General features: G+C 35.1%; 1 protein-coding gene across 1 annotated transcript in view; it reads right to left on the bottom strand.

Moving 5' to 3' along the window:
• The window catches only part of LOC149784956 (DNA topoisomerase 3-beta-1-like), a 107,196-nt gene that overhangs the window by 20,349 nt on the left and 64,430 nt on the right, over nucleotides 1–22,417 (bottom strand). Inside the window, exons 11-15 of the mRNA XM_089978610.1 lie at nucleotides 15,524–15,706; nucleotides 12,998–13,207; nucleotides 10,284–10,501; nucleotides 7,883–8,063; nucleotides 6,374–6,573 (exon numbers count right to left, since the gene is read on the bottom strand). Coding sequence (XP_089834736.1) covers nucleotides 6,374–6,573; nucleotides 7,883–8,063; nucleotides 10,284–10,501; nucleotides 12,998–13,207; nucleotides 15,524–15,706 — 992 coding nt within the window. The remainder of the gene's footprint in view (nucleotides 1–6,373; nucleotides 6,574–7,882; nucleotides 8,064–10,283; nucleotides 10,502–12,997; nucleotides 13,208–15,523; nucleotides 15,707–22,417) is intronic.

The following is a 22,417-nucleotide window of genomic DNA, read 5'->3' as shown; positions in this document are numbered from 1 at the left end:
TGAAGGGAGGTGAATGAGGTCCAGACTGGTAGACTAAATGCCAGGATGTTATGAGATATTATATTTTCTAGTTCACTAGGAACCCTAACTGACTCAAGAGGGAAAGAAGATTGTAAATGCCTTTCCCCAAAGCTGTCTTTACCATGTGTCATCAAGGTATGCCGAAGTCACTGCTGACAGTGTTGAGAAGAAGAAAATGACAATACACATGGTTCCCCCACTTTTCTAAATATAAATTTCCAGGTTTTTTCCAGGATGAAATTAATTTTTTCAAGGTTAACATTTGACCATTACTGAATGGAATTAAAGAACATTTTGGATTATAAAACATGCATTTTCCAATCTGAAGATGTTTCTCTTTCAAGACTCTCCAAAACATATGTCAGAAAAGATGATCATGTACAAAAACCACAAAACTGAGTCACACGAATCAAATCTTACTATTTTCCTATAAACTGGCATTTAAAGCCATTTCAATGTACAGAATACAAATCCTAACTTTACTTTGCTGACCTGCATTAAATTGCTAAGTGGAAACAACATAATGAGCATAAATTATTTTGTTTCCTTTCAGACCTTTAATTCTAAAGAATTCTAGAGCAATATATGTGCATGTTTTACAAAGTAAACATTTCCTATCATAGTATGAAAAAATAAAATAAAAGCAAAGTATTAGAATCTTATCTTGTAACAAAAAAAGTTTAACCCTGAATTTATGTGTGCTAATGTCAAACAAGATTTGTCAATGAACCTAAACTCTTTAAGACGATTTGGTTAAAAATTCCATCATTTAAAGACATTTACAAAAGGTTTGATTTAAATTCTGACAAAAGACATTCAAAATTATATATTGTTGTATAAACAAGGGCCGAAATTTCTATAAAATCATCTTGTCTTTTTGTAGGTCAACAAACCAGTCCCAAAACCTGTATTGATACATGGGCTCTTATCGTTTCTTAATATATAATAAAAGGGATGACAATATCCCATTTCTCTTGCATTCTATTTAAGATCTGAAACCAATGCTTCAACCTACATGTCACTGTGTAATAGTTTCGCACCAAAGTTCAGCTCAGAGATTCTACATTTTTCTAATCCAGGTTTCCTCCGAATATTCCAACCCCATTTTTCACATTTGGACATTTAGGATGGAGTGTGGGTTCAGAGCAATTACAAATAAAAAATTTGGAATCTGCCGCCACTGTCAGATAACTTACCAGCAGGCCTAGCAAATTTAATCGATGTTATAACGACTTATACTAGTCCTACATGTAAGACCTGATGCTGATATTTATGTTTTGGGCGTCAGGGTCTTACTGCCTAACTAACAGCACTGTGTAGTGTGTTTTGATGTCGACCAACATCGTAACGAAAGTCAAATTTTCAGGAATATCTCACACAACTGGCAACTAAAATAACGGCACTTTTCTACAAAGTAAGGTAATAATGTTATAGTCAGACTTTACTTACTCTGATGTCTTTTCTCTAATAAATTCAAATTCTCACAAAAGAAATGGACCTGTTTTCAAGTTTCGTTGGCCTACATTTCAGTTGACTGGAAAGCGATGAAAACTGGCAATGCCGAAATAGGGTTAAGTGGAAATATTATTCTTTAACAAAACGAATAAATATATAATATGCATATTGGAACTGTAAAGCAACGTTTCGTTTCATTCAAGAAAGATATCCGCCACATGAACCTACTTAACATACTTCGGCATACCTCGACTACCGTTGCATTGCAACAAATTCAAATGTATGTCAACGGAACATGAAAGAGCGTCCATTTGCTAGTATCATATTTTCATTCCGCCAGGATAAAGACAGCACAGTAAGTATATTAATTACACATAAATTAGTGGAAGAGTGTCGATATATGCTGCCAGATGTGTGAGATATTTCCTGAACTTTGACTACTCATTCCGATGTCATTGACATCGGAACACTACACAAGGCCGTTATTTGGATAGTAAGACGTAGCACCTAAACAAAATCAACATGTGCGATGTCTTACATGTAGGACTAGACGTATATCGGCCTGAAATTGATAAGAAAAATATTTATTTTCTCAAAAATGGCAAGTATTATAATCGTTATGTCTTTAATCCGCTGAAAGACTAGATAAAACTTGGCATAGATGAAACCTGACCTGGTACTCGCCATTTGCGTTAATAGTCACATGCTTTCACAACTCTCAAACAATGACATCAGAAGTCCAATAGTCACGTGATATCAACAACAAACTCCTTTTTAATGTCGTTGTACAAAATTTAAATTATATTAAATGAAAGTCTCATACCTTTCGTAAAAACCAGAAAGAACATATAATTCTCAACATATTTATTTTGAGAACAACTACAAGAAACTTGGCCAGTCTGATTCTCTCCTGCATGAGAGAACACATGTCAACGTGGTAGTCACAAAACTCCGGAAGTAGGTCTTGGAATAAATATAGAGAACATTGTGCTCTTTCGTTTTTGTATTTTTATTGCAACCAGCATATGACTTTCATTTAATATTTTATTCTACAACATTTGAAAATGATGGTTGTGAGATTCTGTGTGCTTGTGCGACTAGCAATCAAAATCACTAGTACCAGCTAAAATTTCATCAACGCATTGGGTTTTTCGTCTTTCAGCAGATTAAAGACATAATAATTTTAATACTCGCAATTTCTGAGAAAATATATAATTTTCATATAGATTTTATGCATGTATAACTCGATTTAACAACGTTTAAGTTTGCTGGCCCATCCACTAAGCAGCTATGCTTTAATGCCACCATGTTCTCTTCTTGTGATTCTAAACTGGTTTTCATACCTTCCATATAAAAAAAAGATATGGATATCGTACTGTCTCTGAAACAAAAAGTCTACGAGCCGAATCTAATCCACTGAGCATTTGGATTGTCTCAACGAACATATTTATGGCAAGCACCCAAATGATCCATACTGCAACCTCCTAATAATATTCTGGTTAGAAGTCGATAAATGTAATTCATGATCAGTTCAGTTACGACTCAGTTACATAATTGTTTCGGACGTCAACTTGTGGAGGAAAATTCCAGGGTTTTTTCTGACTTTTGTCAATATTTGCATAATTCAAAGACTTTTCATGATTGGGAAAAAAATTATAATTTCTCCCGACTTTTTCCCAATAGCGTGGGAACCCTGAATACAGCTGATGACCTTCGTTAAAACCCATGATATGTTGTTCTTGTTGAACTGGCTGAGGTCAATAAATGGCTTGAACTTCCTCTTAGTTTTTGGCATTGAAATATAGCCTGGAATACCTTGGAAAGTAGTCTGTGAACTCATCTCCACCATCTGCTTGTTGAGTGAGGACTAGATATCTTTCTGTAAAGTTCCAACCTTCCAAAAATATCAGGTTGTGTGTCTGCCATGGATGCGGTAGACATAACTGGAGGGTCTGGATAATCCAAAGCCCTTTTGAAATGACTCAGATTCGCCAAATTCTCAAGAATGGGTTGATCCAAGACTGAATTAATGATGGAGTCTGGTGCCAACAAGCAGGCTGTCTGTGTCAGGCAGGGTAGGAAGTAATCAGCCATGTGTTTGGAGCCTTTGTGATGGTGACATCTTGTTTCTTATTCTCTTTATTGAATAGCCTCCACAACTGAATGGCCTATTACTAACTGAAATTTGATTGCAGTCAAAACTGTTGCTGTTATGCAATATTCAGCTTCTTTACTTTTTGTCCCCACTTTTGTATCCATTGCAGTTGAGACTGAATCAGCATGAATGCTGGTGCTGGTGCCAAGACTGGCTGGAAAGGCAGTCTTTGTAGTTCATGGTTCTCAATAACCTTTATTTACCACTGAACTGCAATGGCATACCACAAGGAACAGAGTGGTCAGCCATGGGATGATACAGCTTCAGTGCTGATGAACAGAGATAGGTATCTTGTTGCCCTAGATTTAAATTAGCCATTGTTTGGTGTGCAGCCATGTTGAAAACCATGGCAATCCTGGCTGTGGATTCCCATTTATGATCAGTGGTAGATTTTTGGGCAAGTCGAAGAATTGTAACTGATGCAAATCCAGTACAGAGTAAGTTGCTACCATGTTTCACACTATCTAGGTGGTGATATGGAAAACATTCCTACCCCTCTTTTAAAATAACAGTATCATCTGTTGTCCACTGCAATAATTTTGTCCAAGGTTCTGTTTACAATTTAAAGTGCAACAAAATATTATGTGACTTTTCCTTTGCCCAAATGACAACAAAACTAAGAATTGTGATTGGAGTTGGACATGCAGATTTCAACACAAATTGCTAAGAATTTACAAAATAATTTATTTAATTTTTTTCAAAGCATAAAAAATTAGGAAATGCTCAACATAAAACGGTTTTAAATTTGATTTCCACTCCACAAAAGTAAAAATGATCAAATGAGAAGCTCATGCAATATCATCAGCCACTTTAGGCCATATGGAGTTAACTGTATGTACATTTCAAGCCAAAGAGTATGGAGTTAACCGTAAGTACATTTCAAGCCAAAGAGTATGGAGTTAACTGTATGTACATTTCAAGCCAAAGAGTATGAAGTTAACTGTATGTACATTTCAAACTAAAGAGTATGGAGTTACATGTATGCACATTTCACTTTTGCAATATGGAGTTAACTGTATGAACATTTCAAGCTAAAGAGAATGAAGTTAACTGTATGCACTTTTCAAGCTAAAGAGTATGAAAGTTAACTGTATGCACATTTCAAGCCAAAGAGTATGGAGTTAACTGTATGCACATTTCAAGCCAAAGAGTATGGAGTTAACTGTATGCACATTTCAAGCTAAAGAGTATGAAGTTAACTATGCACATTTCACTTTTGCAATATGGAGTTAGCTGTATGAACATTTCAAGCTAAAGAGTATGAAGTTAACTGTATGCACATTTCAAGCCAAAGAGTATGGAGTTAACTGTATGCACATTTCAAGCCAAAGAGTATGGAGTTAACTGTATGCACATTTCAAGCTAAAGAGTATGAAGTTACATGTATGCACATTTCACTTTTGCAATATGGAGTTAGCTGTATGAACATTTCAAGCTAAAGAGTAAGAAGTTAACTGTGCCAAAGAGTATGGAGTTAACTGTATGTACATTTCAAGCCAAAGAGTATGAAGCTAACTGTATGTACATTTCAAACTAAAGAGTATGGAGTTACATGTATGCACATTTCACTTTTGCAATATGGAGTTAACTGTATGCACATTTCAAGCTAAAGAGTATGAAGTTAACTGTATGTACATTTCAAACTACAGAGTATGGAGTTACATGTATGCACATTTCACTTTTGCAATATGGAGTTAACTGTATGAATATTTCAAGCTAAAGAGAATGAAGTTAACTGTATGGACTTTTCAAGCTAAAGAGTAAGGAGTTAACTATGCACATTTCACTTTTGCCACATGGAGATAATTATATGCACATTTCAAGCTAAAGAGTAAGGAATTAACTGTATGCACATTTCAAGCAAAAGAGTATGAAGTTAACTGTATGCATATTTCATGCCAAAGAGTATGGAGTTACACATATGCACATTTCACTTTTGCAATATGGAGTTATCTGTATGAACATTTCAAGCTAAAGAGAATGAAGTTAACCGTATGCACATTTCAAGCTAAAGAGTATGGAGTTAACTATGCACATTTCAAGCTGAAGAGTACGGAGTTAAATGTATGCACATTTCACTTTTGCAATATGGAGTTAACTGTATGCACATTTCAAGTTAAAGAGTAAGGAGTTAACTATGCACATTTCACTTTTGCCTTATGGAGATAACTGTATGCACATTTCAAGCCAAAGAGTATGGAGTTAACTGTGTGCACATTTAAACTAAAGAGTATGGAGTTAACTGTATGCACATTTCACTTCTGCAATATGGAGTTAACTGTATAAACATTTCAAGCTAAAGAGAATGAAGTTAACTGTATGCACTTTTCAAGCTAAAGAGTATGAAAGTTAACTGTATGCACATTTCAAGCTAAAGAGTATGAAGTTAACTGTATGCACATTTCACTTTTGCCTTATGGAGATAACTATATGCACATTTCAAACTACAGAGTATGAAGTTATCTGTATGCACATTTCAAACTGAAGAGTATGGAGTTAACTGTATGCATATTTCATTTTTGCCATATGGAGTTAACTGTATGCACATTTCACTTTTGCCATATGGAGTTAAATGTATGCATATTTTAAGCTAACAAGTATGGAGTTACATGTATGCATATTTCACTTTTGCCATATTGAGTTAACTGTAGTTAAATTTCAAGCTGAAGTGTATGGAAAAAGTGTTTAGAGTACTGATTATATTGCCAGTATGAACATGGTACCAGAACTAAATAAACTTACTTGTTACATGCCATTCTCCATTTTGGTCCTGATGTTGTATCCAGTACAAGTACACCACTGTCACACTCTACACATTCAGAAACACCATTTCGTGAGAAAGCATGCTGACAAGTCGGATGTGTACACTCATTACAACCTGATCCTTTACGCATGTCTTTGAAGGGAGGGTTGTTATAACAGTATGGACAGAGGGGATACGTCTGAAAAACATACCAAATACACTTGAGATTATATACAAATAAAGGCATGGTACTTGTCTCTGTCTGTTAGGGTAAATAAAATTGTACACAGCTTCCCTCCCTTGTCCCATCAACATAATGTTACTAACTTTTCTCCACTGAACTTTGATTCATTACTGATTTAAAGATAATTTTCTAAAAGCACCAATTCTTTTAATAAGACAAGAACTGTAACAGCAAAAAAGGATGAAATTTCAACTATTTCATTATATGCAACTGAAGTACAATGTTAATAATTTAACAGTTATTTTAGTGAAAGTTTCTCCATTTCAAAATGTAGTAACTCCTTAGACATAGAATCAAAGGTATGCACTTCCAAGTAAATCACAAATGCCATTAAAATCTGATTGATGGTTATTGTTTAATCTGGACTAGAACAGATTGGTAGGAAACTCTTAGAACCACAGATGCATAAGATAAAGAAAATTCAAGTTTTTTTTATCCACTACTTAATTAATGAATATAATCACTCAATACATAATGTGAAACAATTTCCCCCAAGACTATTTTTACCACCAGTCTTATCAGTGGTCTAAATTCAGACTATTTTTACCACCAGTCTTATCAGTGGTCTAAATTCAGACTATTTTACCACCAGTCTTATAAGTGGTCTAAATTCAGACTATTTTTTACCACCAGTCTTATCAGTGGTCTAAATTCAGACTATTTTTACCACCAGTCTTATCAGTGGTCTAAATTCAGACTATTTTACCACCAGTCTTATCAGTGGTCTAAATTCAGACTATTTTTTACCACCAGTCTTATCAGTGGTCTAAATTCAGACTATTTTTACCACCAGTCTTATCAGTGGTCTAAATTCATACATTTTACCACCAGTCTTATCAGTGGTCTAACTTCAGACTACCTTTTGCCACCAGTTCTATCAGTGGTCTTAACTGAGGCCACTTTTCACCAGCAGTCCTATCAATAGTCTTAATTCAGACTACTTTTTACCCCAGTCATATCAGTGGCCTCAATTCTGGATACTTTTTGAGACCAGACTCACCAATTTTTAACCACAAGTTATCACTGATCTTATTCAAACAACTTTTTACTAGCCATTTCATCAATGACCTAAATTAAAGCTACTTTTTACCAGCAGTTGCAACTGTGATCTTACTTCAGAAATTGTACTTTGTTAAGTAGGAGTTTCTGGGTAAATTGGATTAAAAAAACCTTAAATGTTGATATCATAAGTGGTAATATTTTTGGAGATGTAAAACCATCTCTCATTATCCTCTGAAGCAAACAAGAGAACAGACAGACACACCTTTCCCTTAGCTCCTGTTGTCCAAAGAACCAGCTCAAATTCATCCAGAGGACATTTCAACTCCTTGTACAACTTGATGTTACCATTTTGTGGCACACTGTAGGTTTCATCGCACTGGGAGCAGTGGAGGCGAGATGGTTTTGCCTGGATAAACTTCATGTATCTACGACACTTTCCACATCTTATAAAAGAAAAGACACAATAACATATTACACAATTCCTGATCCAGAATTTGCCCTTGTAACAAAATTTAACTTGAGCTTGGTTTACATAAATTTACTGAAGAGTTGGAAAACTGCAGCATTTAAGTTTTCAAGTTTTATGCTTGAGACCAAATATTTCATTGATCAGAAAATGTTTTTTTTCTCTATTAGAATTTTAAAAAATTTGAATGGGATTTAATTACCCACGATTTTGCCAATACCATCCAACCATACTATCCCAACATTTTCAGCTTGTCTTTCACAAAATGTTTCTAACTGTAACACATACTAAAAACATGATATGAATTTCCAACAAGGATAATGCTGAAAGAGGTGTCTTGGCTGCACACTGTCCTAAGAGGTACTGTGAAAAACTTTACATGGATTTCAAGAGTCTTAATACTAATCTTGATATCTCACTTTCTGCCAAATGCATGCTCAACAAAAAGCTCCAACTTTTCATAATAGGAGACTGTATTTGTTTGATAACATGACAATTTTGAAGGGCACTAAGAATTCTTGTCAAAGTTGAGGTTACTCTAAAAAGGCATCATTTTTAAATTTAGTTTGTTATAGGCTGATTTTTGGAGAAAAAAATTAGAAATGTACCAAACTGGCAAAATTTTCAATGAAATCAGGGACCACGACAGAAAACCTATGTTGGAAAATGGTGAAAATTAAGCTTGACATACTTCTTTTTAATGTGCAACCTCATAACAAACTGGATTTGAGTTTATGAAGTCCTCCAAAGTTACTGAATGGAAATGAAAATTCTGATGCAATTGAAGAACAGAGCAACTTAAGAGCAGAGCAAGTTTCCAGTCAAACAGGGGCCTTAACTCCATTAACTTTAGCTGGAAATGGTGAAAATCAATCTCGGCCTAGGTCTTTATAATATAAAGCCCCAAGCCAAACCTGGTTTGAATCCATAAAGTTCTAAAAATACAGTGTGTGTGTGTGTGTGATTTGGATTTTTAATGTAGCTTCAAAAAAATTTCAGTCATATCACTACGATGTCTGGAGTGTGGCATTTTATAGTGATGTCTAGCACTGGGGCATCATGCCACAGACATGTAGCATGATGTCCCACCCAGTCACATTATCCTGACACCAGGCCGACCAGTTCTAACACTAACCTCTTAATGCTGAGCGCCAAGTGAGGCAGCTGTTAGTACCATTTTTGTAAGTCTTTGGTATGACTCAGCCAGGGAATGAACCCATTACCTCCTGCATCCGAGGCGGACGCTTTAACCACTAGGCCACCGGAGCGGTTTTTCTGTAAGATTGATCAGTTTTCAGTAAGGTGTAATAAAATATCACAAACTGCTATTGTAAAGCTGGAAAATGGAATTAAAAGTTCAACGCATCTACGATAAACATTATGTTCAACTGAAAAGTTTGTAAAGTACGCATAGACTTTATCTACCACTGGCACAGTTGCACAAATTCAAGTTCCAAACACTGTGCAGCTCAATGGCTAGTTGCTATCTCTCAACTTTACATAATTCTTGGAATTTCTTCCATTTCACATGACGACGGCAATCATATCTCCAGCCAAGAGACATACTCAAATTGGCACGAAATGTCCAATAAACATAATTGTGTTCTTTTACAGATTTTATTCACAAGAATCTGAATACTCCATTTTATTCTTCTGTGTTGATAATTAATACTTTTTAGAAGTTTATTTTCCCTTTCGTTTTAAACATGCATCACTTTCTGGATGCCATTTTTAAAAATTTTATAATCAACAGTCTGATCATGCAGATGCTTCACATGAACAAACTGGTGCAGTTTAAAGTGTCTGGGATGCTGCTGTACAGTTAGTCTGGTTCCCTGACTAATTTTACTAATTCTAAGATGAAAACCAGATCCAAATAAAACACAGATGAACCAATTATCTGGATTTTTGGCAACGATCATTTTTCCATAGTTTTTGCTTGTATGCTGTAAGTTTGTATTTTAAGGATAATTTTTGTAAGACTTATGGCAAAAACGTAAGAGTTGGCAGGTCTGCACTGGCAGCAACTGCATTTTACCTAGAATAACAGACTGCCACTGGCAGCAACTACACCTTACCTAGACAACTGATTGCTAGTGGCAGCAACTACACCTTACCTAGACAAAACAGACTGCCACTGGCAGCAACTACACCTTACCTAGACAACTGATTGCTACTGGCAGCAACTACACCTTACCTAGACAATGGCTTGCCACTGGCAGCAAGTGGAGAGAAGGACACTTCAAAGAGCTCATCCATGCTGGAAATATTCTCAACAAAATATTTAAATTTGAGGTGAAAAATGTCAATGCCATGCTGAAGTACTGCCGCAAAATCCGCTTTTCCTGCAGCAATCAGATTCAGTTGCTGTTCTACTGCTGAACGCATGGTAGAAAGTACCAAATCTGAATCAATCTGCAATCAGAAAAAATCTGTTTCAATAATTTTTTTTGAAATTATATCTTGTATCTACCATACTTAATCACATATAAAATGCAACCAACCATGCAAGCACATACAAAAATCTGTCATTTGTCTTCATTATACATAGGTTAATGTTGTTTCTTTGAAATTTTAAGTAGAACTATGCGCGAACCATGAATTAATGGTGCATTATAAAACACTTTATCTGAATCAACAATGTAATCAAGTGTATCTAAATCAAACCTGTAATCAAATGTACCTAAAACAATACTGTAACCAGCCCTGTATCTAACTCAACACTATAATCAACAATATATCTAAATCAACACTACATCAACAATATATCTAAATTAACACTACAATCAACACAATACTTAAATCAACATCATAATCAACACTGTATATAAATCAACACTGTGTGAATCAATACTACATCTATCTCAATACTATATCTAAATCAACACTTTAATCAACACTATATAAATCAACACTGTATGTAAGTCAAAACTACATCTAATTCAACACTCTAGTCAACCGTATTTAAATCAAAACCATAATTAATACAACCTAAACCAACATAGTATCTAAATCCCCACTGTATTAAACTGTATATAAATCAACACTGTAATCAACACAATATATAAGTCAATACTGCATCTTAATCAATACTATATCTCAATCAAGACTGTATTTAAATTTATTGAATAAGTTTACAACTAATTTGAAATCCCTTACATAAGGATGCTTTCTGTCAAATTCTGTTAAGCAGTTCATGCGAAGTTGTTCAAAGTTTTTCTGTTATTAGTAACAGTGGTCATTACTGATGGTGCGCCAGGGTCTTTGGTTAAAGTTTAAAAGATCTTGATGACAGAATGTTTCCTTTGAAATTTGGTCGAATTCTATTCAGCAGTTTTGGAGAAGCCTTTTCTGGGGTTTTCCTTATTTTCGAAATAGCATCCACATCTGATTGTGGATCAGCACAATCTGTTTAGATGTAAAAAGTTTTTGTCAGAATGCATTCTGTCAAGCATGGTCAAATTCTATTTAATGGATCTAGAGAAAAAGTCATGTATCCTATACTTATTCATACCAGCTTTTCTACTTTTAATAACAATGACCATATTTCAAAGTAGATCAGCATCAGTTCTATAAAAATTAAAGATCTCTCTGCCTGGATACTTTATGTCAAATTTGATCAAAGTCTGTTCAGTGGTTCATAAGAGGTCATGTAAAGGGGTTTTACATTTTTTTAAATTAATGGTGGCATTTTCTGATGGCAGATGAGCATCACTGAAACAAATTTGAAACTCTTAACACAACGATACTCCAAACCAAATTTGGTCAAAACTGGGCTGAGTTTTTTTGAAAAGTGGTTTAAAATGCAATTGTCGACCAGCATATGATGCATATCTGAATCGGAGCCCATATTATAAGCACACCTGGCCTTACACCCATGTGAGTTAGTTATTATAAACACACATGGCCTTATGCTCATGTGAGTTAGTTATTATAAACACACCTGGCTTTATGCCCATGTAAGTTAGTTATTATAAACACACCTGGCCTTATGCCCATGTCAGCTAGTTATTATAAACACACATGGCCTTATGCCCATGTGAGTTAGTTATTATAAACACACCTGGCCTGTTGCCCATGTGAGTTAGTTATCATAAACACACCTGGCTTTATGCCCATGTGAGTTAGTTATTATAAACACACCTGGCATTACACCCATGTGAGTTAGTTATTATAAACACACATGGCCTTATGCGCATAACTGAATCGAAGCCCATATTATAAACACACCTGGCCTTACGCCCATGTGAGTTAGTTATTATAAACACACATGGCCTTATGCCCATGTGAGTTAGTTATTATAAACACACATGGCCTTATGCCCATGTTAGTTATTATAAACACACATGGTCTTATGCCCATGTGAGTTAGTTATTATAAACACACATGGCCTTATGCCCATGTGAGTTAGTTATTATAAACACACATGGCCTTATGCCCATGTGAGTTAGTTATTATAAACACACATGGCCTTATGCCCATGTGAGTTATTATAAAGAACAACAAATGCATTCATCCAGTACTAAGGCCATGCAGTATGAAGAAATTAAATGAAAAGCTGAAAAATAGCTATAGTTAGGCTGAAAAATAACTGCAGTAGTTATAATTGTGATGAAAAATGTGAAATTGGACCTGTGCTTTCTTGATATCTGAACTTGTATCAAATTATGCTCCAATCAATAACTCTTTTTAACTACAGAGAAACAAACTCCATGATGTAAGGAAAATTGTAACAGGGGCCATAACTAAGGCAAATCTTTACAAAATAGGTGAAAATTAAACTTAACCTTCCAAATTAAGGCAGACAGATGAATGTACATGACAGACAGGTAACATTATATAGCATAATGGTGGAGACATAAAAATAAAGTCTGATGAGTTTTCAGAGCTTCATAAATCATTGTGTGTAACCTTCTGATATCCATGAACCAGGACAATTCCCAGAGTTGTTGGCTTCAATTTTCTGCCACCAATAATACTGACATAGTTCCTTTCACAGATGTTGTTGATATGGACTGGTATACTGGCATCTGTCCCTATTCCATGTTTCTCCATCAATGTAATCAACTCAGCCTCAGTCAAATAGTCTGGTGGACAGGTCTGCTTCTCCACCATTTTAACCTTCAACAGCAAAATGAACCAGAGTGAATTTAATGATTACATGGCTCACCTATTTTTACTAATCTCACTGTAAACATTATCATTCAGAAAATAATTTCAGACAAAAGTGATCTTGGCCTCTGTTCCAACTCAAGACTATTTTATAATCTTTTATCTTTATATCTTTAAAAGCGTGATTTTTTTCTTCTTACAAATTTATTTAGCATCCTTGTAATGCATAATACATATCTATATCATCTTTGCAACAATGAAGCAAAACTGAAGGAAATGCAACAAACTGTGTATTAGCTAATTACACAAACAAGGTATCATAACATGTGAAGGACAGAGGACAGACAGAAAGACACAAGAGCATTCCAAATTATGGTCCCAATTATTTTATGCTTGTGGGGCATACAAAAAGATCTCACTGCAGCATGATAATTCAATGAAATCACAGATCAATCTCACCCAAATTAAACCACTAATCTGAATTCACCTAAATTAAATCACAGACTAAACTCACCTAAATTAAATCACAGATTAAACTCACCTAATTTAAATCACAGATTAAACTCACCTAAATTAAACCCCAGATATAACTCACCAAAATTAAACCTCAAATCAGAACTTGCCTAAATTAAAGCACACACAAAAACTTAAACTACAGATCAGAATTCCTCTAAATTAAATCAGATTAAAATTGACTAAAGATAACACTCACCTAAAATAAACTACAGAATAAAATTGCCTAAATTACACTTACAAACAAAAACCACCTCAACCAAACCACAGACTAAATTAAATAAAAACAACATATAAGAACTTGCCTAAATAAAGCTGTGGATAAGAACACACCAAAATCCTATCATAAGGACCTTTCCAAATGAATCTAGAGAGCAGAACAAAATCTATTCTTTTACTCAAAGTGTATACTTCTTGAAATCAAAAGTTTATAGACTTATTCAATTCAAAGAGTATTAACACTGTTCAATGCTTTTCAAAATACAATATAATCTAAAGCTGGCTTATGATGGTAAGTAACAACCACAACATATGACAAATCCACATTTTGTAATATCCTAGAAACACACTTGTTTTCAGACTGTAATGTGATCATCAGATTGTGAAATGGTGTGTCCCACTGGATTTGAAATAAAGTGAAGATAGATATTGTGCCAAGTGCAAAATTTTGAATATTGGGAGATACGATTAGAGATGGAACAGCTTTATTTTCTTCTAGCCAGATACTACATCTATATATATGTAAAATGAAAAGAGATATGCCTAGATTAGATGGGTTGAAAGTTTTTCTCAAAGACCACTACAATTTGGAAAAATATACTGCAACAAATCTGGAGAAAAAAAGCATTTATAATGATTTGGCAACAGTGGGAACCAGTACCTAAGGAAGATGAGTTAAAATTCAAATGCACATTTAACAGCATCATGTTATAGTACATAATATGTTTGTAATATAAGCTAAAAGCTAAAAATATCTATGATTTGTTGGGGTCTGATTTGACAGTAAACAGCAACAAAAAGACTAAAATATAAAAAAGTCTGTTATCTAGACACTGTGTGCTGTATATCTAAACTGTGTATCAAAAGAGATTGCATACTATATGCATGTGTGCTTGTATGAATGTTTTTCTTTTTACTACACTACATTTATTGTCCCTAGACTATGTTAGATTTTATGGTGAATTTGGGATGGTTCCTGGACCCAACAATGGTCAACCTATTACAGGGACAACAAAAATTTAAAAAAAACACAACATGAAGATAAGGTATATTGGATGACTGTATCTGACGCATTCAGGTATTCAGTACAATATTTTTGGTCCCCAACTAGAGCCATGGAAGACATAAACATGTGTAAGCATTGTGAAAATTAATTCACTTTCATGTCAGTGGTACTTGGGTATGCATTTAATGTGGTTATATTTGGGTCTGAAATCTGTAATATTATACCCCAAAAATACCTATCTATAATTAAATTTTGTATACTCTCCATTTTTTAAGTCACTGGCAATCCATGAAATTATTTTTTTAAAAAGATTTTTTAATAATTACTTTTATTGTTCACTCTTTCGTATAAAAGTCTTATTCTTCCTAAGTTTTGCAAAGTCTGAACTTAAAGAGTGAATTGAATTGATAGCTATTACTGTAAATTGTGTTACCCATAAGTAAGTGCTCAAAAAAGTAAACAAACAAATGAGTTTAAAAAAACAACAACAGACAACATGGTAAACTTAGTAGAACCATATTATTTTTGACCTTGTCATCATTCTGTGGTTGAAGAGCAGTTGTAAATCCTGCCTATGCATACTATACCTCGTTGACTGGACACAGCTCCTCATTCTTAAATTCTGGGAGCTTTTCGTCGTTGCTGAGTGCTAACCATGGCATGACAGTGGTAAACCCAGGGTCCAACAACATTTTGCCAGTGCAAGTAAACTTTTCTGTACCAATCTCAAAGAAGGCAGTAGTCTGCAGGTACTTGCAGTCTGGGCTGACCTGGAAATGGATGCACAACATAATTTGCCTTAATGCACGACTCCCTAAAGAGAAATATAATTTTCTTCACTGAACCAAAACAATATATTTACCTCTACATGAAGAACAACTGTTCCATGGAACACAATTTGGTATCCCTTATAATATTAATAATAATAATAATAATAATAATAATAATAATTGTAACGTGTTTGTGTAATTTGGATTTTAATGTAGCTTGAACAATTTTTCAGTCATATCACTACACTGTCTGCAGTGTGGCAGTTTATAATGATGTCTACCACTGGCGCATTATGCCGCAGACATGTCACATATTTCTGTTCACTGATAATCTCTGCATAGTTCGAATCAACAATGCCTTGTTTTTAAGACAGACATCACTGATAAGGGAAGGCTAAAAGACTGAATCTTGAGTGTTGCAAATTTCAAACTCTTTGTTTTAAATCAGTTTGCCTACAATTCAGAAATCCAAGTTTACTACTGACCTAATTAACAATCCCTACTCTAATCAACAGAAAAATGGATACGAACATTTTTAATCATGATAAAAATGTGTAACTCTTTCTAAATCTTATAAATCATTGTTACATATATTTTGAAAGATTAATGTTTACCTGTTCTTTTAAGCTGTTTTCAAATCGTCTTAACAACATTTATACTCTCATGTATTTTCATATAAACTTTTTAAAATTAACTCTTATATATTCAAAGATGAAATTTGCCTAACTTGGCTTGAGGTAGAAAACTTCCAAACTGCTTGTATGAATTTTACAAGGCCTCTGTCTCTAGACAGTGTGCAACGTAGCATGAGCAGAATTAGTAATTGACGATTTCACTGCATTTGGCACCAACCCCACTATCACTCTGTCACCTTTTGAGCTAAAACGTTTTAACCTGGGAGGGCTGGATTTGCAAATTAGCAGTAGTTCTCCAAAGGTATTATGACTGGGTAACATATTTTGAAGAAGAATTAACTTTTATATATAAACATATATCTGGCATAAAATATTTTTAAAAACTGTAAAATTTGGATTACTTATCCAATGATCTTTGAGTATGAATTATGTATCCAATGACCCTTCGGTATGGATTACAGATCAAATGGTCATTTAGTATGGATTATGCATTCAACAAACCTTGAGTATGGATTATTTATCCAATGACCCTTGAGTATAGATTACTCTTCAAATGATCCTTGAGTATGGATTATTTATCCAATGACCCTTGAGTACAGATTACACTGGTCAACAGTGAAATCATTACTGACTTGAAAAGGCCCTAATCTGTAGTATTTTGGTGTGCCGAACACGAATATAACCGTGAAAAATTTGTATTGGCTCTCGTTTTGAAGATATTCATATACCTCATTTTCTATGTTTCACTGTGTAAATTTCTCCAGTAGGACTGCAGCAACATCCGGAATAATGATGTAACATTGCATAATACCATCATGCTCACATCATCCACAGTTGATTGCATCATTTTCTGATGCAATGCAATACTAATGCCATGCGGCTGCTGAAGTAATTGACGTCAGCAGTGTACTATACATGTGTAGGCCTATTATACTAATGCCAGGCGGCTGCTGAAGCTGACGTAAGCAGTGTACTATATAAAGCCCAATCAGATAGGTTCAGCATTTAAAATATTTTAGACGTTGTGCGAGACAGTTCAAGCTACTGTTACATAAAACTTATTATTTTATCCATTTACGTACAATAAAGAACAGTAATGCCTCGAAAGTGTGTTAATACCGCGGACAATTTTTGCTATATTTGTGGGGAAGTGACATTTGCCAACCAGAAGAAAAGTATCAATTCTCAAGTGAAGAAGGCATATCATCTTTACTTCGGATGCAAGGTTGGTGACCAAGACAAGCCTTGGGCTCCGCATATATGCTGTGCTACATGTACAACACAGCTTTCACAGTGGTTGAATTGCAAAAGGTCATCAATGCCGTTTGCAGTCCCAATGGTGTGGAGAGAGCCAAGCAACCACCTAAATGACTGTTACTTCTGCTTGGTTCCTCCTCTTTCCGGCGGAATAACGAAGCGAAAGAAGTCGAGAATAGTCTACCCAAACATTCCGTCTGCATTGAGACCAGTTCCACATGGTGAGGGACTTCCTATTCCAGAACCTTCAGCAGAATATTCTCTTGATTCATCTGACGAAGACAAAGGTGAGTCGACCTGTTCTTCTCCTGGTCCATCAGCATGCAGTGATCCAGATTTTCACTGTGGTGCATCATCAACCCCACACAGAATAACACAGGAAGAACTAAATGACCTGATTCGTGATTTGGACTTATCAAAGAACAAGGCAGAATTGCTAGGATCAAGACTCCAACAATGGAATCTTCTAGAAGAAGATGTCACAATTACTGCATATCGAAAGCGCCACCAGCAATTGGAGCCTTTCTTCAGAAAGGAAAGTAATCTGATATTCTGTTCCGATATTGAGGGCCTCATGAATGCTTTAAAAATCACTCATGACCCACAAGAATGGAGACTATTTGTGGACTCTTCGAAACTGAGTCTCAAGGCTGTGCTTTTGCACAATGGAAACATTCTTCCATCTATTCCAGTAGCGTATGCTGTCCACATGAAAGAGACATACGATAACTTAAGGCAGCTACTGAATTCCATTGAGTATAACAAGTACAGCTGGCACCTCTGTGGTGATTTGAAGGTAGTTGCCCTTTTAATGGGACTGCAGCAAGGATATACAAAATACATGTGTTTCTTATGCGAGTGGGATAGCCGAGCAAGGGAAATGCACTACATGAGGAAGGAATGGACTCACAGGCAGAATGTAGCCATTGGAGAGAAGAATATCCAACACCCAGCTCTGGTTGAGGCTCAGAAAATCTTGCTACCACCCCTTCACATCAAACTAGGTTTGATGAAGAACTTCGTGAAAGCCATTGACCGGACTTTGCCAGCATTCCGATACCTGCATGAAAAATTCCCTCGACTCAGCGAAGCAAAGATTAAAGAGGGAGTTTTTGTGGGTCCTCAGATTCGAGAGCTTTTCAAAGATGACCGGTTCAACAACTTGCTGGAAGGTGACGCGAAACAAGCATGGAATGCTTTTCGCCTAGTTTCTACAAACTTCCTCGGAAATGTTAGGGCAGAAAACTATAAGGAACTAGTAGAAGACATGTTGATGAAGTATAAGAAACTTGGCTGCAATATGTCTCTAAAGATTCACTTCCTTCATTCCCATTTGGATTTCTTTCCTAGCAACTGTGGTATTGTTAGTGATGAACACGGCGAACGTTTTCATCAAGATATCGCAACAATGGAACAAAGATACCGGGAAAATGGTCCACTACAATGCTGGCTGACTACTGCTGGACACTCCTCAGAGATGCTCCCGAACAGCTGTACAAGAGACAGGCGAAGAAATCTAAGATGTAGTCAATGACTTGATTTTTTATAGGTAGGCTATTACAGTTGACCTTTTACTATTGGAATGCATTTCGTTATGTAAACATTAATTTCTTGCAGATTACAAAAAAACTAGAGCCAATTTTGCAATTTGACTGTCATATTCGTGTTCAGCACATAAAAATTGATAAGAATTGACTAATTTTATTTCAGTAACATGACTTTTGTAAAAATTTGTTGTCCAGTGTTATGTATCCAATGACCTTTCAGTTTGGATTATATATCCAATGACCCTTGAGTACAGATTATGTATCCAATGACCTTTCAGTTTGGATTATGTATCCAATGACCCTTGAGTACAGATCATGTATCCAATGACCTTTCAGTTTGGATTATGCATCCAAGGACCCTTGAGTAGAGATTATGTATCCAATGCCCTTTCAGTTTGGATTATGTATCCACTGACCCTTGAGTATGGATTATGTATCCAATGACCCTTCAGTAGTGCACTTTTACAAACATGACAACAAATATCTATGAATTATTTATATTGTTTTCTGTGGGAGGGTGGGTGGTGGTTGCTATTTGCTAACTAAAATAATTGTAATAATAATTTCAAACGTGTTTCAGTTCATGACTGTTTTAGTTTTTGTATGTATAACTACTATAAAATATTTAACTATAAGAAAAGAAGACCAAAATATGAATGTGACAGATATATAGAGACTATTGTACTCATAACCCCAAACTAATAATTCAACAAGAAATTGATGACTACAGTGTAAGTGTGTTTGAAAGTAAACCTTTAATTCTTAGTGTTACTCAATATCATTTTTACACCAAGACAGATCAACAGCAGTGATTTTGACTTCACTAAACTGACTCAGATTACTGTATTATAGATGTCATACCAGACTGCTTATTGAGTGTGTGTGTGATTAGGATTTTTAACGTAGCTTTAACAATTTTTCAGTCACATCACTACAATGCCTGCAGTGTGGCAGTTTAAAGTGATGTCTAGCACTGGGGCATCATGCCGCATACATGTAGTATGATGTCCCACCCAGTCACATTATCCTGACACCAGGCCGACCAGTCCAAACACTAACCTCTTAATGCTGAGCGCCTAGTGAGGCAGCTGTTAGTACCATTTTTGTAAGTCTTTGGTATGACTCGGCCAGGGTTTGAACCCATGACCTCCCGCTTCCAAGGCGGACGCTCTAACCACTAGGCCACCAGAGCGGTCTTGCTTATTGATAATAAAGAAATAATTAAAATTCTTTGATTTATTTGTTTACTATCTATTAGCTTCTAGCAAATTCCTAAATATAATTACCTCTAGACAGTGTCATATTTTTGGTGGAGTTATATGTGAATGTTATGTCTGTTTTGACTGCTATGTCCTGAACTTCAAGTTTTACTCCTAAATTTACTCTACAGACAACAGTCATGTGATTTAATTCTGACCAATCACTGCATGTCTGGTATGCCAAACAGGACAGGTTGTGCAATACAGATACTCTACAACCAGTGATACAAACTGGGGGTTCCCCATCAATTTAATTAGCATTACTCATCCATTTACACCCAACATCAGCAAATAAATAAGCATTTTGTATTATCTCTTGTCCAGCAAACATCAAAGCCTTTTAAGTCATAATCAAGGTTACTAGGCATGGATCGAGTAAACAAATTCCAGGGAATGCTTACCACATTGAAAATACACAGACTAGAATCAAATGAAGAATAAAATATGAATAGTTACAATAAAAACATACTCACACATGTATAAACGACCAGCATTACAATGAGCTAGTAAAATGTAATAATAAATGTGAAATTAGATGAATTTTGTGTATGGAACTGATCATGTGATCTAGCATCGGCTACTATGGCCATAGCTATATTTTTTAGGACTTGTATTTATGCGTAGTACTATATAAATGCTGAGTTGAAAATAAAATACAATAAACATTTCTGAGTGTGACAACTTTATATGAAGTAAGTTTCTAAAGAGTCTATGTGTATTTAATGATGTACAAGATCAAATATGAAGAAAATACAGTTGCTATCCACATGACCAGCAATCCCAATGGACATGTAACACGTCAAGTACATAAATATATCAGGGTTTGTCATTATTTTTTTTAAATTTTCAATCACTTTCTGATGTTCTGCAGCAAATACACATTCATATTAACAACATCATCAATGTATGGATTGGAAAAATGGACCACATTAAAGTTCTAAAGCCCAGGGTCAATTACATCAGATTTTAGTCAAGTATTTTTATAAGTTTTGGGCCATCCTTGAGGGTAAGTAGATATGCATCTTTTCTCTGCCACACAACTGTTTGAAATTTTTTACATTCAGCACTGGCAATTAGGAACAAGAGTCTTTTCAAGGCACTGATGCTAATGAGATCAAAAAGAACTTCCAGGAATTCAAGATAAGACCATTTCTTCCTTTTAACTACTGAGTGTTGATACCAACAGTGAAAAACCCATCATGATATATGATAATCCATTCAGGATTTTCAAGATGGTCACTCTGGAGCCCATATTGCATTTCTGTGTGGCACCATTTTCATTTGGGACCAACTAGACATCATAAGAAGTCTTTCAAGAAAGCCCATGTTGATGTGACAATCCAATCAGGATTTTCAAGATGGTCACTGTGGAGCCGATATTGCATTTCTGTGTGGCACAACTTTCATTTTTGGGAGCAATGAGACATCATTAGATATCTAAAAGTAAAAACCCATGTTGATATGACAATTCATTCCGGAGAAGTAACAATAACAAGATTCTGTCAGCAGTGGCAGCCATATTGATTGTGGGGTTTCATTTAGGACCAACTAGATATTTTAAGAAGTCTTCAGGTGAAAACCCCATGTTAATGTGACAAATTTCTGGAGGAGTAGCAATAAGATTTTTCAAATATAAATATTTTCATAGCTACCCGTAAAAATTCTCTGCAAAACAAGTTGCATTGACAAGAATTTCTATTTTAATCTATGTAGATGCAGAGCATAGAGAGAAATGACTCTAATAAAAAATCTAAGAGACAAAAGTAATCTGTAAATGTGTTAGCATTTTCCATTGAAAATTATGAGATTCTGTCATTTAGTGAAAAGGAACATTAACTTTAACAAATCAGTTGCTGATGATACTACGTACAAGTTTCAAAGTGATCCATCAAGAGCCTTACAGCTGCATACAAACTGTGGGAAAGGCAGTAATTTGTCAACATGAGCATTCAAATGATGACCATAACATGTACGAAGTTTTAAAGCAATACACTGAAAAGTTTTAGCCTAGTT

The sequence above is a fragment of the Sinohyriopsis cumingii genome, chromosome 13, assembly GCF_028554795.1.
Source record: "Sinohyriopsis cumingii isolate HCF-2022 chromosome 13, ASM2855479v2, whole genome shotgun sequence".
NCBI classification, from domain to species: Eukaryota; Metazoa; Mollusca; class Bivalvia; order Unionida; family Unionidae; genus Sinohyriopsis; species Sinohyriopsis cumingii.
The sequence above is the reverse complement of the archived record's forward strand: the minus strand, read 5'-3'. Positions and strand labels throughout refer to the sequence as shown.